This window comes from Microtus oregoni, unplaced genomic scaffold, assembly GCF_018167655.1.
Source record: "Microtus oregoni isolate MIOR12 unplaced genomic scaffold, Mior012 000010F_ref0000083, whole genome shotgun sequence".
Classification (NCBI taxonomy): Eukaryota; Metazoa; Chordata; class Mammalia; order Rodentia; family Cricetidae; genus Microtus; species Microtus oregoni.
The window spans coordinates 44325662-44341814 of NW_024543069.1; the positions used below are offsets into that span (position 1 = coordinate 44325662).

Below are 16153 nucleotides of genomic sequence, written 5' to 3' on the forward strand. Positions count from 1 at the left end.
GATGAAAGGAGACAGAGACAGAGACCCACATGGGAGCACCGGACAGAAATCTCAAGGTCCAAATCAGGAGCAGAAGGAGATGGAGCACGAGCAAGGAACTCAGGACCGCGAGGGGTGCACCCACACACTAAGACAATGGGGATGTTCTATTGGGAACTCACCAAGGCCAGCTGGCCTAGGTCTGAAAAAGCATGGGATAAATCCGGACTAGCTGAACATAGCGGACAATGAGGAATACTGAGAATTCAAGAACAATCACAGTGGGTTTTTGATCCTACTGCACGTACTGGCTTTGTGGGAGCCTAGGCAGTTTGGATGCTCACCTTACGAGACCTGGATAGAGGTGGGCAGTCCTTGGGCTTCCACAGGTCAGGGAACCCTGATTGCTCTTCGAGCAGATGAGGGAGGGGGACTTGATGGGGGGAGGGGGAGGGAAATGGGAAGCGGTTGCGGGGACGAGGCAGAAATCCTTAATAAATAAATAAATTTAAAAAATAAAAAAAATAGCTCAGAGATTAAGGGAAAAGATTCAGTTAGTGAGTGCACACAGTTCTTCCAGGGGAGTTTGTCTTTGAAGAGGAGCAGACCCACAGATGGAAGTGAAATGGGGTAGCGGGGCCAAGGGTAGGGTTGTGCACAGGACACTGTATCATCAGGGGTTGAAACCCTCCCATGGAATGGAGGGCACTGGTAACACTGAAGAGAAGGCGGTGGGGTGAACAATGGCTGTTGTTTGAAAAGGATGTGGAACACACGCCAGGACCAATGGGAAGAACTATGGCTTTGGGAGCTTCTGTCCTCATCCTACCGTCATTGATAGTAAGTTTCACTAGACAGCACCAGAAAAATGAATGAGAAGCCAGGGTGTTTGTAGCAGTTTCTAAATGGATACCAAAAAGGATCAAGCATTTGGAAGGGTGGTGCAGGAAGTGGCAGTGGGCCAAGGGCTGAATACGAGAGCAACACAGGAGAGTGGCTGGGAGTGGGGGTGGGGGCTCAGAGCCTTTCTCAGTAGATGAAAGAGTTTCAGAGAAATGGGTATTGGGAGAGTGAGGTGGGATTTTGATATGGAAATGGCGCTGAGAAATTACCATGTGTCTTGTTCCTGTTAATACTCCGTCACACGTTTCCTCTGTGTATTGTAGTGGGTCTGGGGCTGTGGGGCTAGGGAATCTTTGGCTTAGAGCTTACCAAAGTCTTCCCAACTGCAGCAAGAGCGTCTGTAGGAAGCATTTATTGAAGAACTGATGTATTAGTGACGGAAATGAACACTTGACAGTTTTGACTGGAAGAATTTTTCAGGAAGATACATAGAGGTACAACTATATCCAGTTTTGCAGAATTTTGACCATTCAAGACACGTTTGCAAATAAGAGGTTTAAAAATGTAACCATTCATAGGCGCAGTAAAGGAATACTTTCCCTTCTAGTATTACAGACTTGCTATCTCTCTGCAGCTGCACTAACAGTTTAAGACAGCTAAAATGTAAAAAAAGAAATGTGTTTAAAACATGCGGTTTTCCAGTGTGCTCAGCTGCTGTCCTCTCCCTCATGGCTGCCGCCCTACACGTGAAATTCTGACTCAGGAAACGTTCAGGTCCCTTAAACAAACTACATTATGCTTGAACCTGCGGGAAGGGAGAAGTAAAGGGCAGTCGAGGCATGGGTATTTGCTGGGTCCAATAGTGATCCACTGATGGGAATGAACACTTGTCTTCCCATCAGCACTTGCCAGTCCTTTGTTCTGCAAAGCAATTTGCTGTCTTTAAGAGACGAACCATCAAAACCAAAGTCACGCAGAGTCAGCAAGTGGGTGCAAAGACGATCACACACAGCCAGAGGTTGGAAAGCTCAGGGAATATATATTTTTTTTTATTATTTTCAATTGTATGTTATAGATTTCACCCAAATGTATAGCAAGATTTTGATCTGACTTAAAACAGTACAAACCTCATCCAGGGATCTTCTGTTTAGAAACTTTAGGGGAGACCTTTGTTGTTCTGTGTTGTGGGCTTTCATGGGCTGGCATGCGCAGAAGAATAAATCTCAGGTGGTCTAATGCTGTGCAGATTGCTGACTATCACAAATGTCTATGGAGAAATTTCCAGGCCAATGGCACAGTATGGAAATAAAGATGGCACTGGAGAATTCTTGGCAAAAGCGGAGATGCTGTCAGCTCGGGACCTGCGAATGGTGAGGGACATTTACTCTCTGCTGGGATCTGGAAAAGAGATCATTTTATGGCCACACTGTGTGAGACTCATGGGAAGACAGCTCATGTTAGGGTTCCTCATACTGCTGCAGTGAGCAAGGCCAAATACAATGGCATTGATGAGACACCCCAGGCGGTAAACGAAGAACAATTAGACTTTGGGGTTAAATTTTGGGTCATAGTCTTTTGTGTAGTCTCAGAGAAAGCAAGTTCTTAGTTCATCAGATGTGTAGTTGCTTGGGACACTTAGATTTAATTTTAGGGGGGAATGAACTAAAACTAAGTTGCTAATTTACAACTGTCGAGTACCAGAGAGTCTCTGGAATGTTTGGAGCATGGCAGATTCTTTCTTCATGCTGTCCTGCGGCACGCTAAGGTCAAAGTCTCACTAACACCTATATCTTCTTTCTTAGCAGTGATGCAGCACATTGTATACCGTCAAGCAGTCAGCACAGAGGCAAGGGTGCCGGTTCACGTGGACTTTCCAAGACAGCACACACAGAGAGCTTGCACGGTTCGAGGATGCAGTGACATGAACTCGTACACACAAAAACAGCAGGGAGAGCAGTTTTTAAGGAGAACTCTGTGGACTGTGAAGTCAGACTTCGGCCCTTCGTTGTCAATAGACAAAACCCAGATGGCTCCAGCCTGAGTATCACACCTCTTGCTAAACTACTGCACAGGAGGGACCAGAGACACAGCCATCAGGGCATCACAAGAGCACACAGAGAATTGTTAGAAGTAGTGACAACCAGAAACCACAATGACTCTGAAAAATGTGCACTCAGTGCAAGGTTTGTTAGGTGTGCATCCCAGAAAGCCATGGTTGCTTTAGAAGCAGGGGATCCTGTCTTCTTTTTTCTTTTTTTTTCTTTTTTCTTTTTTTTTTTGGTTTTTTGAGACAGGGTTTCTCTGTGGTTTTGGAGCCTGTCCTGGAACTAGCTCTTGTAGACCAGGCTGGTCTCGAACTCACAGAGAAGGGGACCCTGTCTTAGTGGCCTCATGAGAGTTTGCCTCAAACTGACTTTACCCTACTGAATAAGAATCATAATCATACAAACAAGTCTAAGTCTTAAAGTATAAAATTCCTCGAGAAAGTTACTGAGCTCTAACTAAAGCTATTAGGTTTCACGTGGTAGTCAATATAACTGTTGCTTTTATGCTGTGGGATTCTACATATGATCTGTATGGCATCCCAGTCCATCTACCTCCAGCTTTCTCTGGATATAGGAATCTAAGCTACAATGTCCTGGCTGGCGCTTAAGCACAGTGGTCTCTTCCTAGGTCCTACGCCCACATTATGGTGTGAGCACGCTCAGTGGGTTTGCTGATGGTCAGCAATTTAGCATGTTGAGGATGCACAGGAGTACTAAAGCTTAATTTGGGGAAGCCTCTTCTTTCTTGTAGAAAAACAGAAGTCCGAATAATTTCTAGGAACAAACCTTTTAAAAGGCAAGATAAAAACAGAAGAAATTTAAAATTACAATAGGTAAAGAGATCACACCCACCAGAAAAAAAGAACAAATAGAGAAAAGGAAATCCACCTCCAAATTTGAAAACTGTAAGATGAACCACAAGGGCACCATTCTACTTTGCATGACCAAGGTCTCACAAGGTAGGGTTGAGACCTGTCATAACTACTGGAATATTTACTTTTGAAGATAACTGCTTCAAGGAATTCTATAAATGTGTTTTAAGGGGCAGAGATTTGCGGGTCTCTTTTAGATTTGATTTTGCCTTATGCTCAGTGCAAAATATTTGTACAAAAATATAAAAGGCATGGCTTGATGTTTAACATCTGTGTTTTATTTTGTTTTGTTGGCACCAGAAAAAAGCTCATGTTATGTTATGTCACTGTCCATACTGTAAACAAGACGGCATTAATATGTTTTCTTATGATTTTTGTTCCAATGAATCTAGATTTTAAAAAATACATTCACAAACTACCTTATGTTTAAACACAATGATTCCCTTTTATTTCTTAACTGTACCCAAAGTCCCACAATAAAAAATCATTTAAAGCTGTGTGTTTTGGATGTATCACGTAGAAATAAGAATGAAACAAAACAAAACATAAAAACGAAGATCAGTTTGCAACATAATTTAAGAAGCCTCTGGTTCAAACTGTCACAGCAGCAATATAAAGAGCTGGTGGCAATCACGTCTGGAGACAAGACCCAAATCCCTATTATCTAATGTTCATATCAGCATCCAATTTTTGCAGTTGCTAAATTTAACCCAGAGCTCTTGCTGAATTTGTCCCCTAGAATTTGTAAAGACAGTGTTGTTCAGCAGCATAACCCCAGCAGTAAAAATGAGAACGGGAGGGTTTCATTGCTTCTGAGAGCTAAAGGGACCATGATGGGTTCATCCTGGGGGTGCCTGGAGACCACCCTCATTGCACACCTATGTGTTACCTGCTTCAGATAACTGCACACGACCTCACCCTCAGGGAGTACAGAATAAGCTATAGGTCGGAACTCCAAATATTTCCCCTTCTCATCCCCTTTGGCCAAACCACCATGGTTAAGGTACCATTCTCCTAACATATGCTTCGTTCTCATTAATAGTCCACTAGCTGCTCATTTGTTTAGGCAAAATCAGTAGGATCACGATCTTTGTTTTTCTTTTTCTGATCCATTTACAGTAATTGCATTCTTTAGAAACAAACCTCATTAGGTTTTGGTCATTGGAGATTTTTTTTCTCCCTCCAATTTTTAAAGAACAATTTGGTCAACTACTGTTTTGGAAATATTCAATACAGCTGAGATTGCCCAGTTGAGCTCTCTATATGTCTCCTGGAGAAAACACTGCTGCGATGAACAGAGAAACGAAACCAAACAAAACGAGGTAGGTTAAAACAGGAAGCACAGCACAGATACCATTTTGCAACACCTGGATACCATAGGAGGCCATGCTCATAGCTTTGGGAAGAATCCCAGCCAGTCACATAAAGGGTCAAATCATTCGAGTAAGGGTTTAGAAGGACACAAGTCAACCTGAACTAAACACATACACACCTCTGCACAGATGTTGTTAACAGTATGTTGGGAAGTTTAGAGGAACATAACGTGATTAGGGTCTCAGAATTTTGGCCAAAGCCTTGCCTCCAGGTCCCCTAAAGTCTGAGCTGTTGGTGCCTGCAGTGTCTGGGGCAGGCTGGAGAGTCTAGTCCCTTGACCCAGTGCGAACACAGGCAGCTCAGAAACTTTTATTAGTAATTCTTCTTTGTCACAGTTTTTATCTTGAGAAAGTGGCACCCTTGGGAGGGAGCTGGGTTTCCAGAGCACGGCTGTCATGTTAACCCCAGCTCCAGGAAAGATCTCCATCAGTCTCAGTCCTAACAAAGCCCAAACGAAGGGACCTCTTAGTAGGGACGCTTTGTGCCTTGAAGAAAGAACACATGTGTATTTACATAGACATATTAGCTCATTTCTCAGAAGCTCCTTCGGGGTGACCCACCTGTCATCCCATGTTTCGCCCTGATCTCTTGCATAATAATCGAGGGACAATGGCATCCCAGAGTCCCTCCACAGTCACAAGTGTGACTCAGTGGCATCTCTGTCCCATTCAACATCTTCCATCCAGAAAGGGCCATATCAAAATATGGCCTGCCAGACTCACAACATAGCAGTTGGTTTTATTAGGTTAAGGCTAGTAGCTTAGCCATTTAAAATCTATTTCCCCATAGAGGAGAAAACCAGCTATTTTGCTTCTCTTTCAAAAATTCATTAGCCAGTAGCAATTAAAAAAATCAACAACAACAAAACATCCTCTTGGGTTGGTGAAGGCAAGAGAATTCTTAAATTACCCGACAATGCGGTTATGGCCTTCAGTACAGAAAGATTAGGTACATTTATTGTGCTGTCTCTCACTACCGGGAATTGGAGATTTTACAACATACCATATACTTTAAGCTAGCAGGCAGACAGAATTAAAAAAAAAAAGTCTAATTTCCCAGTATGCATTCTTTCCCCATTCTTACAAAATAAGGGGGTAAAGAAAAAAAAGTTTAAAAAAATCCCAGACCAAAAAGAACTGAAAAGCCAGCACAAACACAGCTTAATCATAAAAGCACACAATTTTGTTTCTATCCCTAACTCCGAAGGGCACAAGGTCCAACTGTGTCCACAGACAATGCAGCATCCTCGGCATCTCCCGGACATTCCTGCCACCTCTTTCTCTCCTTCTTAACCAGGCTGCAACACTGAAAGAGGGACTCTATTGGGAGGGACGGAGGGAGAGGAAACGGGAAAGTGGGATGTTCAACCAGGCCTTCTGAGTCTGCCTCTAGACTGGCAAACGTCCACATGAGTTATGTTCTCTTACATTAGAAAGAACACCATGAAGATAAGTGCCAAGTGCTCTTCCGTTACCAGTTCATCATGGAATTTCTGTTGAGGGTCATGAAAAACACTTGGCTACTTCCTCCAGATCGCACGGATGCAAAAAATACCTGTTTGGAATTAAAAACAAGTTAGTTCAACTTCGTGGGTTTTTTTCCCCCTTTTCTTCTTCAACTGTACAGCCATTTTTCTCTCACATGTCCTACCCTTGCAACACATTCAGTTTCTCTGGCCAGTATTTATAGTGACATTTCAGAGAGTGCATTGCATGGAAATCCTCCTGCCCTTATGTTTTCTCAGATTATTATTTATTGCTGGACTTCTGGCCTGGGACAATGATTATTTCTACAAAGGTCCAGGGACACTCTTTCTCTCCCTCGTGAGTGACATGGAGGCAGATGAAAGAGAACCCCTTAATTCCCAAACTTATGGGCAACATTTTGGGGCCTACTGACAGTTGTACAACTTTGATGTTCAATTTTTAAACTTAAAACCAAAGATATTAGAGTGGTTATGGTTGTCTAGGCTAAGGTGTTGAATGCTTGCCCAGCCTGGTGCCTCAGGGTTGGCACTTGGCCTCTCTGCTGATGCTGGCAGATCCCAAGCCAAAGGAGATAATGACATTAATAAGCGGAACCACAGCCCATTAGGTTTGAGCCAGTTCAATCATTTTATCAAAGGCGTGGGAAAAGTGAGCAGAATTCAGATTACTGCTTGCTTGAGCTGAATGTCAGAGAACCACTGCCCCAGGAAAATAATATTTGGGGCTGTGCAATAGCCCTTCAATCAGTCAGTGTTTGTGGTTTGAGGAATGAGTATTCGTCCCTAGTGCTACTTTGTCCTCATGGTTCCTTAAGAAGCTTGAGGAGTTGCCTGACATTTAGCTGATGCTAGAGAGGAAAGTAAAGCTATTCTAGGGGTCAGAGACTCGAAATAGGGGTGAAGGTGAGGGTTTGTTGAAAGGAGGGGTTGCTGTTGTCCCCATATGTACATTCAGGGACTAAATTAGAGGCCCTTGCCGGAGAGTGTGGGCTGGCCGAGGCCTGCTGGGGTATGTTGTCAAGAACGGCAGGGCAGCTGTCCATACCCAGACATTTCACCTCTTGGGTTCTAGGCCTGGAGAAGTGTTGGAATCGTACTTGCTAAGTCTAGTGTCTGACGCAGTCTGGTAAGTTCCCTAGAACCATCCTTGTCTCCCCCAGCTGCCGTCCATTTGATCACACGAGGTCATTAGCAGCTAGCCAGGGACACAGCATCCAGACCCATATTACCAGGGTTGGATGAAGACCAGTCTGGCCTCTGGGGAACTGGGGTGAGCAAGGAGATGTAAACAGCTCAACCCACCACATTCCTTCCTACAGGTGTTCAAATCTGCTGCTGGGGGACATGGTTGTTAGGCTGACCATTGTCTTAGAGCATGGGCTGGCAAATGTAGATTAGCTACTGGGAGGGCAAGGGAGAGCATGGTCACCTCAGTGGACTCCTGTGGGGTGACTGATCGTGCTGGACAGACATGGCCACTTACATTAGAACGTAGTCCCCCTGTGACATGTCAGGAGACTCATGGGTGGAATGAGACAGGGCATGGCAAAAGTTGAATTTGTGATTTTGTTTCTTGGCAATGAGTGGCAGTTTTTAGAAGTTCATCTACATGTCAGATGTTTTACACTTAAGGGTGAATAGAATGTGAAAGCTAAGTCCCAACAATGTCTCTATGAAAGGCCTAAAGGTAAAGCATGAGGCTGACCCACTGTGAGATGGTGAATGATGGGCCAGCTGCTCTAAGTGCACAGGAGAGTCTGCAATGGTTGTTAATTAACAGAGGCCCACAGGCCACAACAGGTACTAAGAGTTTGTTTACAAGGAAAGTTTAGATGTTTTATATTGGTTTGGATGCATGAGTTATAGATTCTGAATGTTCACATGAATCAAGTCAGGCAGCACCATCTCAAGATACCCTATTGACCCCTTAATACAGTTGTGACTCTGCAACATCAAGGAAAATGAAGGTTTCACAGGTACCTGGAGGTCTCTTAAAAGGCAAACACTAAAGCAAAGTTGAAACGGATTTACCTTATCATTTCTTTCACATAGAAACTTTAACCTTTGAGCTCGCTTATGCATAAACACTCCATCCAAATGTCCTGTTTCCACTGACCGGATCTCAATAGCTTTCTCGCCCCAGCCCATTATCTGATTGGAATGAATGTAGGCTGTCAAAAGGAATTTCCAAAACTGCATTAAAAACATTAGATGGGCAACACTCACAGCATCTGTTCACATCTTAAGCACAAACAAAGGACAAAGGACTTGAGGTCAAACAGACAAAGCAAGTCTTACAGTGTTAGTAACAGATTTTTTTTTTTTCTTTTTGGTGTGGACTCAAATGGTTGTTTCACACTTCTTGACTCTCATTTCATTGGGGGGGTGTAACTGCTGAAGGAGATAAGGAATGGTCAACCTACCCACAGAGGTGGGCATTTCTCCCCACTGGAGCACCACATCCTTTGTGATCCGGCCGTAGGTGTTCACATACACCCCCTCGTCCTCGTAGCAGACCAGCATTTCCATTCCATCCGTTTTGGGCAAGATGACGATGGCGTGAGGAGTGATGTTGCCCTGAATCTGGGGGACGAAGAAAGCCCAAGATTTATCTGACTTAAAATCCAGAAAACCTCTTGCCTTTTATCTTTAGGAGTTGCAAATGAAATTTTATGTCACGTTTCACTCTAGAGATTGACATCTACTTTAATGTAATCACATCTCTGGTCAAATGTGCCTGTGTCTACACATACAGCTACTTCATCTGGAATCCGTCTTACCGGTTCTGAGAACAGAAACACGGCGTGTGTGGAGTGAGTACTGATGTGCTAACCTGCGGACCACCGGTATACATCATTTCTAGGCTACAGACGAAGGCACCGTTGGAAAACTTTGTTGCAGATGAGGGAACTGCATCTCAGGGTTGTGTGACTTGATCAAAGCTACTCGAGTATCTGGCGGTAGACGGAGGCAGGCTCTGTGCACATCTCCCTGACTCTGAGCTTCATGGATTCCCGCAAGAACAACTGCTTCCACAGGAGGCAAGAATGTCAGGTGCCTACAATGAGCACATGCGTACAGGGCCCAGAATAGTCACCCGAGAGCTCTAATACCAGAATGACCCAAATTAGTGATTTCTTTGGGATAAAAGGTAGAATTAGCCTACTACTGGTCACACTTCTGAAATAAGCATAGATTGCTTGGCTCTATGGGAAGGGAGGTGATACTTCTACTCCTGGCTCAGAGTCTCATAGTATTCCAACATGTGATTGACAGACAGGGCTTTGGGGGCTTGAAGACAATCACAGCAGTGACCAAGTCTTAGCATTGATGTAGACATGTAAGTAAAAAGCTATAAAATGCAACATTGGGTGACAACTGCATGTGTGTAAATGCATCCAAACACATGTGCAAGGACTGTGGCAAGTGCATGTGTGTAAATGCATCAGAACACGTGCAAGTACTACAACAATTGCATTTGTGCAAATGCATCAAAACACATGCGCAAGGACCGGGTTTCTTTAAATTCTCAAAATGCCAACCAGCTGGAGACCAGCCCCAGACTATCCTGAGAGTTTGTTAGCCTTGGATGAAACAGAGCTTATACCACACGGGCGCGTATAGGTCCATCCATGCATTTCCCTTAAAGGGAATGTTTTAGACCGTGTGTCAGCAAAGTGATCTGAATATCATATTGCTAATAAAAGAAACTTGAGTACGTTGGGTCCTGAGCCAATTTAATGATAATGAAGATAACCTTACAGAATAGGTACTTGGAGTCCCATCTTACAGCTGGGGGAGCTGAGGGTCCGCTATAGCCAGGTTCAGATGTACTAGAACGGGGGTGGATGCTAGTGTGTTTGCTCCACCACTCCACAAACCCTCAGGCTGATGGAAAAAACTGGAAATAGCAGAAAAGTGATTCCCCTCCCCCAAGAACTTAGTATCTAGTCATTGTCTTTCTCTTGCATAGAATCAAAACCTGAAAATGGGAACTCAACTATTGTATAACATAGGCATTTCACCTTGAAATCCAAAGAAACAAGATGATAATCTCAAAATAATGCAATTTTTGTGCTACTTAGCTTGAGGGAGTAATAGAATCTTTAAAAACATCTGTCTGCTGATACCCCAAATTCACAACTTTTAGAGATTATCATGATTTCAATTGAAATATAGGCCCAACCCAATCTGCCATGCAAGCTGTCCTGCAGGTGCAGGAGACAGTCCGATTCCTGAAACTTACGTGGGATGGTATGTAGATATCATAGGAGTTTCCAGAATCAACATCAATTACATGGAAACCAGTGTGTGAGCCAAAAATGACCTTTAACCTTTGACCTTCTTCCACTGTGAGGTCAACAAGCAGAGGCTTATGCTGAAGATCTGCAAAAGACTTTAAAAATCACCTCATTAGTATCCACGCCATTAAAAGAGGCTGTCTTATTCCTAAGGGTTTCACTTGACCACTGTCAAAAGGAAGTGAGTGTTTTCCATTGAAACTCTAGGAAAGCATCTCTTTCAGGCTCAGGTCTACTCATGTCTGACTCCAGGAGAAAATCTGTATTGTCTATTTTTCCCCTCTTTCCCTTTCTTATCTTGCATAGTAAAAACTGTTTAAACTGTCAATTTTGATAGTGACATGTGTGTTAAAAGCTTGGTGACTGGATACTGCTTCGCATTGTCCTCTAGAGAGTGTACAGTGTGCAGTGATCTATCTCTATGACACCCTCTTTCCTAGGTGGTACCCAGGTTCATCTATGGTTGTTACCTTCGAGACCAGTCTGGGCGCGTCACTGTGTTAAAGCTGTTGGAGATTAGTGTATGGTTATGATTTCCCTGTTGTGACTCTCAGTTTCTCTAAACTTCATGCTGTATTCTGAGAGTCACGTCTGGGGGCTAAGAAGGGGGGATGTGGAAGATGCATTGCAACACCCATGGCTTGGCCTGTCGTCAAGGATTTAACTGGAAAGCCAAAGAGGAGAGCTCAAGCCAAGTTTGTCAGAGTTCATAGCTGTGAAGAGTTCCAGTCTCTCTTCCTGTGTCCCGATTCTGTACTTTTATCCAATATTGAGCTCAAGGGGATGATCCGAGAAACCTCAGGTGCCATCAACATTGCTCCCTCCCCATCTGTTACTGCCATTCTCTCGGCCCAGGAATTAACGCCTTTTGCCTTGCTCTAGGGAAGGTTCCACAGCTATTCTCTACCAGTCTTTCCTATTCAAGTCCTGGCCTCTGTGCTTCCTCTTCTAGGTTGGGTTTGATCTGCCAAAGGGAGTGCTTTGTTCTTTCACAGGCTGTGGCCAGGACCTTGAGGGCTGTGACTTCAGAATCACAATGGGAAGGGAATCTTGTGTGAAAAGCATTTCTGAAGAGAGATTTTGGCAGCAAAGTAGCACCATATTAGCTTTGGGAGTAAGTATTTCATTGGTATTATGAATATAATACAATACAAAATTCTTTTGCAGCAAAGTGGGCCTATGGAGGAAATCCCATTCCTGCTGAAGAATCTGTCATCCTGAGCAAATCACACATGGGCATTTGAACTAAAAGAATAAGACGGGAGTGGAGCGGTTCATTCTCTGAGAGTACTTACAAAATCCTGGGGCATACTTGGTTTTTACATACAATGGGTGACAAGAAAGAATAAATAAAACCCCAAAAGCCAATTACAGCCATGAAGGTAGGGAGAATGAGGATCAGTGAGAAATATATAGAGAGAATGGGAGATAAATTCACATTGGATATGGCTAAGCTATGTGGTTCTGAACACATCAGTGCCTTTGGAAGTAATGGTTCTTCTGGCGCTCATCTTTTATATTCTGGGGCCAATGGGACAAAGCATATTAACATCCCATTCTCGCTAAACCTCACGAGGACCCACCCAATCTGTGATGAGTGCAGACCAAGACAAGGCAAGCAAATGCTAGGACAAGCAACATGGAAGTGCAGAGGAATGAGGTCTTCTCCCTGAGTGACTCCTTCAGTGTTCCGTTCAGAGATGTCCTCAAGCAATAGGAATGGACAAAGAATAACTGAGTCCTAGTTTATTCGGAAATGTCAGGGATGCTTAGAAGATCTGGGGACACAGGATTGCCACAGGTCTGCGTTTTCAGGCAAACACCTGACGGTACTTGGCTTTCAGGGGCTCCACGGCAGAGATGGTTGTGTAATGTCGTGTTTGGTACTTTTCTTGGTAACTGTTCCAAGCTAAATTACTCTTGAAGTCAACAGTTCCTAGACCTCCAGTGGGGGAGGACAGTCACAGGTCTTAATAGGATGAACTGTATAGAATTTCTAATATTTAAGTCCTTTGAAATCATGAATTCAGGAATTGTTTTTAAAGTAAGTTTTTCTCTATGTAATAAAACTGATACTGGCTTATGTGGAAAATAGAATTCTGACAGAAGCTGAATTAAACAAGCAACGTCTGTGCTTACCTTAAACGCCATGAACTTGTGATAAGGCTTAGGAGCCCAAGCATATATCTCCACTGCATTCTTTAAGGCAATCACCAAGAACTTGATCCTCTCATATTTAACTGAAATGGAAGAGTAAGAGTTTAGACATGACATCAATCTATCCAAGAATTTTTGCATCAAAAATGAAGACCTGAGTAAAGCCACGCCTGTCACACGCCTGTCACACGCCTTCCACATGTCTTCACACTGGAGGGTGCTGTCCTCAGAACAGGTTGACATTTTTTTTTTTACACACAAACTTAACTTCTTGTAGTGTACCGGGTTGACACAATGTTACAAGTTTTTTGGTTTATAGCAAAGGATGGGACAATTTAAGTTTAGATGTGGATATTCACTTTGATAAGGACCTAGCCGTCTTCTTATGTTAGATTTCACATCTTGTATGTTTACGTTAATATAGTTATAGCAAGATGCTATAACAATTAACAAACTCATCAAAACATAAGCTTATCATCTTATTTGCTTATTATTCACATTTGAATTCTAATGATTAAATGAAACAATTGTTTTATTACTAATGACAGGTGAAATAATAGGAGCCTTGGGTTCTGTCAGTGGTTTATTTTTAAGGGCTTTATGTACTTTGACAAATCTTTTCATTATTTCTGAAAACAGAATGTTATAGATCTTCACTTTTTGTTTTATGACTTCCTAATTACACAATCTTTGTGTAATGAAACCTGATAACTAAAGTATTTGGGCTAATAAATGTCAAATCTACTTAAAGCAAATTCCACAGCTTTTTCAGAGCCATGCTTAGCAGCAGTTCTAAATTTTCCCACACTTGAATTGCCTGCTTTTTCCTGCAAACAAGCATGACTTTGCAGTAAAGAAACATACAGTCTTCAAGTGTGGATGGGAGGCTGCCTGCTGCCTGGTGGGAATGACGTGGGCTGCATTTAATACTTTGTCACACAATCAGGTTAGGTCAGAGAAAATTGCAGTTTCAGAATATGACAAGAAAAGACCAAATAATTCTGGTTCCCAAACCAAAACACCAGAGAAGCCTGAACGTCAACGGATTGCTATGGAATAAGTACTCCCCCATGTGGTCTGGTTTGGGAATAGGACGGAGCCTGTTCAACATCCTTTCTTCCTATGGCAAAACTGCTTAGCAGCTTTCTGCTTAGCTGTGCTGTACTAGCTGCTGGGAAGCACACAGACAGCGCGGGGCTGTGGGGCGGTATTTTACAGGCACCGGGTGTTGATGAACCTCATCTGTATTTCCCTTCCTCACATCTTTATCTTTTCTAAAGAAGTGCATATAAATAAGCCCTCTGTATTATAAAGATTACAAAACAAAGATCCTCACTTGGATCTTCTAGTCCCTAGTCACTGTTTCCTAGTGTCTAAGAATGTGGAGGAAAGGGGAATGGAGACTGTCCTGGATCAGGGCCCTCTCTAGCTGTAAAAGGTAATATACTAAGGTCCCAAAATAGGATATTATAAACAGCTTGACTTATTTTCTGAGTTCCTTCCCAGCATCCCCCCGTTAGTCCTGTTTCCACTTTCAGTTGTCAGTCATTTGACACATGGCTGGACAACTCCAGAGGTTACAGTTTCAAACCTGTGCAGTGCTTTCCTGGGTCTGCATGTGGGCACATTTGGAACATGTCTAAGCCCCACTCCATACCTTTGTTCTAATTTCTTCAGTTAAAAACAAACCTTAAACACCACGTATATTTCACAAACCTGCAGAAACTTCCTTCTCCATCTCCATTTCCAACTGACAAGTTTTATAGGCAAATATTCACAAAAGCCACATAGCTAGTCTCAGCTCCAAATATGAACAGTGTCTACTGAATCCACAGCATGAAAAGAATCAGCTTCAAGACTGATCCTCTTCCTTACAGCTCCGACTCATGGCTCTTCCACAAACCCCGCTTCCCACCTCCCACCCGAATGCACTCATTTAAAGCTCTGATTAAAGCCATCCGAAGAGTTCGGATCATTTCCCATCACAGCTATGTCATGTAGCACAACATGATGGCATCCTTCTTTTTTTTTGCCCTTCCTCATTTTTTAACTTCTTTGCTTTCTGTGTATCTACACAGACATGAACCTTCTGCTAGGAGGTGACTTTCAGCATGGCCAAACAGCCATGACAAACTCAAAGCATTCACTTGTCTCTTGGGGCCACTCCTCCAGAATGCTACACCATCTTGTTCTGCAAGCCTGTGGTAAAGCAGTCACGGGTTCTTAGCCCTTGTTCTGGGCACTTTATCTTTTCCCTGAATCTCCAAGGCTTATTTATTTTTTTTATTTTAGTGGGACATATCCTCCTGCAACTTTCCCAGAGATGGTGCCTGGCCTGGTATGTTCTGGAGTTATGGAATGCCTACAAACATCTTCCTTCTGCTCTTAAAACTGAAGCACAGTTTGATAGTATGATGTTTCATTTACATGTTAATTTGACTAGGCCGTATCATGTTCAAACATTTGGTCAAATATTATCCTAGGCATTTCTGTAAGTCTTTTTCTGATGAGAGTAATATTTGAATTAGCAGCCTGGGTAAAGCAGAGTGCTCCAGCTAATAACTGAAGGTCTGAGTCGAACACAAAGGCTGAGGCTTTCTTCTGTCCTCCGTAGAGATATGTGTCTTTCTGCCTCCAAACTCAGGTTGAACTATCACTTCTTCTATAGGTTGGAGTTTGCTGGGTTTCTGCCTGGAAGCCCACCGTCAATTCTCTGGGTCCCCAGGCATTTGAACTTGAATGAAATCACACAATTGACCTTCATAGGTCTTCAGATTCCCAACTGAAACAGGGTTGGGACTTCTTAGTTTCTAAAGTTCTGAGAGCTAATTCCCAATAATGAGCCCCTGCTTCTGTCTGCATTCCCATCTGCTTCTGTGAGGGGGAGGGGTGTCTAACTCTAGCATTTTATGTGCTATAATGTGGGTCGAAATGATTGCTTGAGACTGTTTCGTGTATTGTAAGGACAAGGATAGCTGTGAGCCCCTGATCTCCCTGCTTCCCCTTCCGATGTGCTGGGATTGCATTGCTACACCTAGTTCATCCATTGCTAGGATTGAACTCAGGGTTTGTGCATTGAAGGCAAGTACTACACCA

At 43.2% G+C, this 16153-nt stretch overlaps 1 protein-coding gene across 13 annotated transcripts in view; it reads right to left on the reverse strand.

Moving 5' to 3' along the window:
• Tnik (TRAF2 and NCK interacting kinase) overlaps nucleotides 1–16153 on the reverse strand; it is a 440041-nt gene that overhangs the window by 17176 nt on the left and 406712 nt on the right. For 9 of the 13 annotated variants that reach the window (XM_041658954.1, XM_041658953.1, XM_041658949.1 and 6 more), the window contains 5 exons: nucleotides 13040–13140; nucleotides 10846–10995; nucleotides 9023–9182; nucleotides 8631–8770; nucleotides 2096–6667 (listed from right to left, as the gene is read on the reverse strand). In XM_041658954.1, the coding sequence (XP_041514888.1) occupies nucleotides 6584–6667; nucleotides 8631–8770; nucleotides 9023–9182; nucleotides 10846–10995; nucleotides 13040–13140 (635 nt within the window). In that variant the 3' untranslated portion in view covers nucleotides 2096–6583. Of the gene's footprint in view, nucleotides 1–1074; nucleotides 6668–8630; nucleotides 8771–9022; nucleotides 9183–10845; nucleotides 10996–13039; nucleotides 13141–16153 lie in introns of those variants that run through there. The other 4 variants (XM_041658944.1, XM_041658943.1, XM_041658942.1 and 1 more) reach the window with 4 other exon arrangements.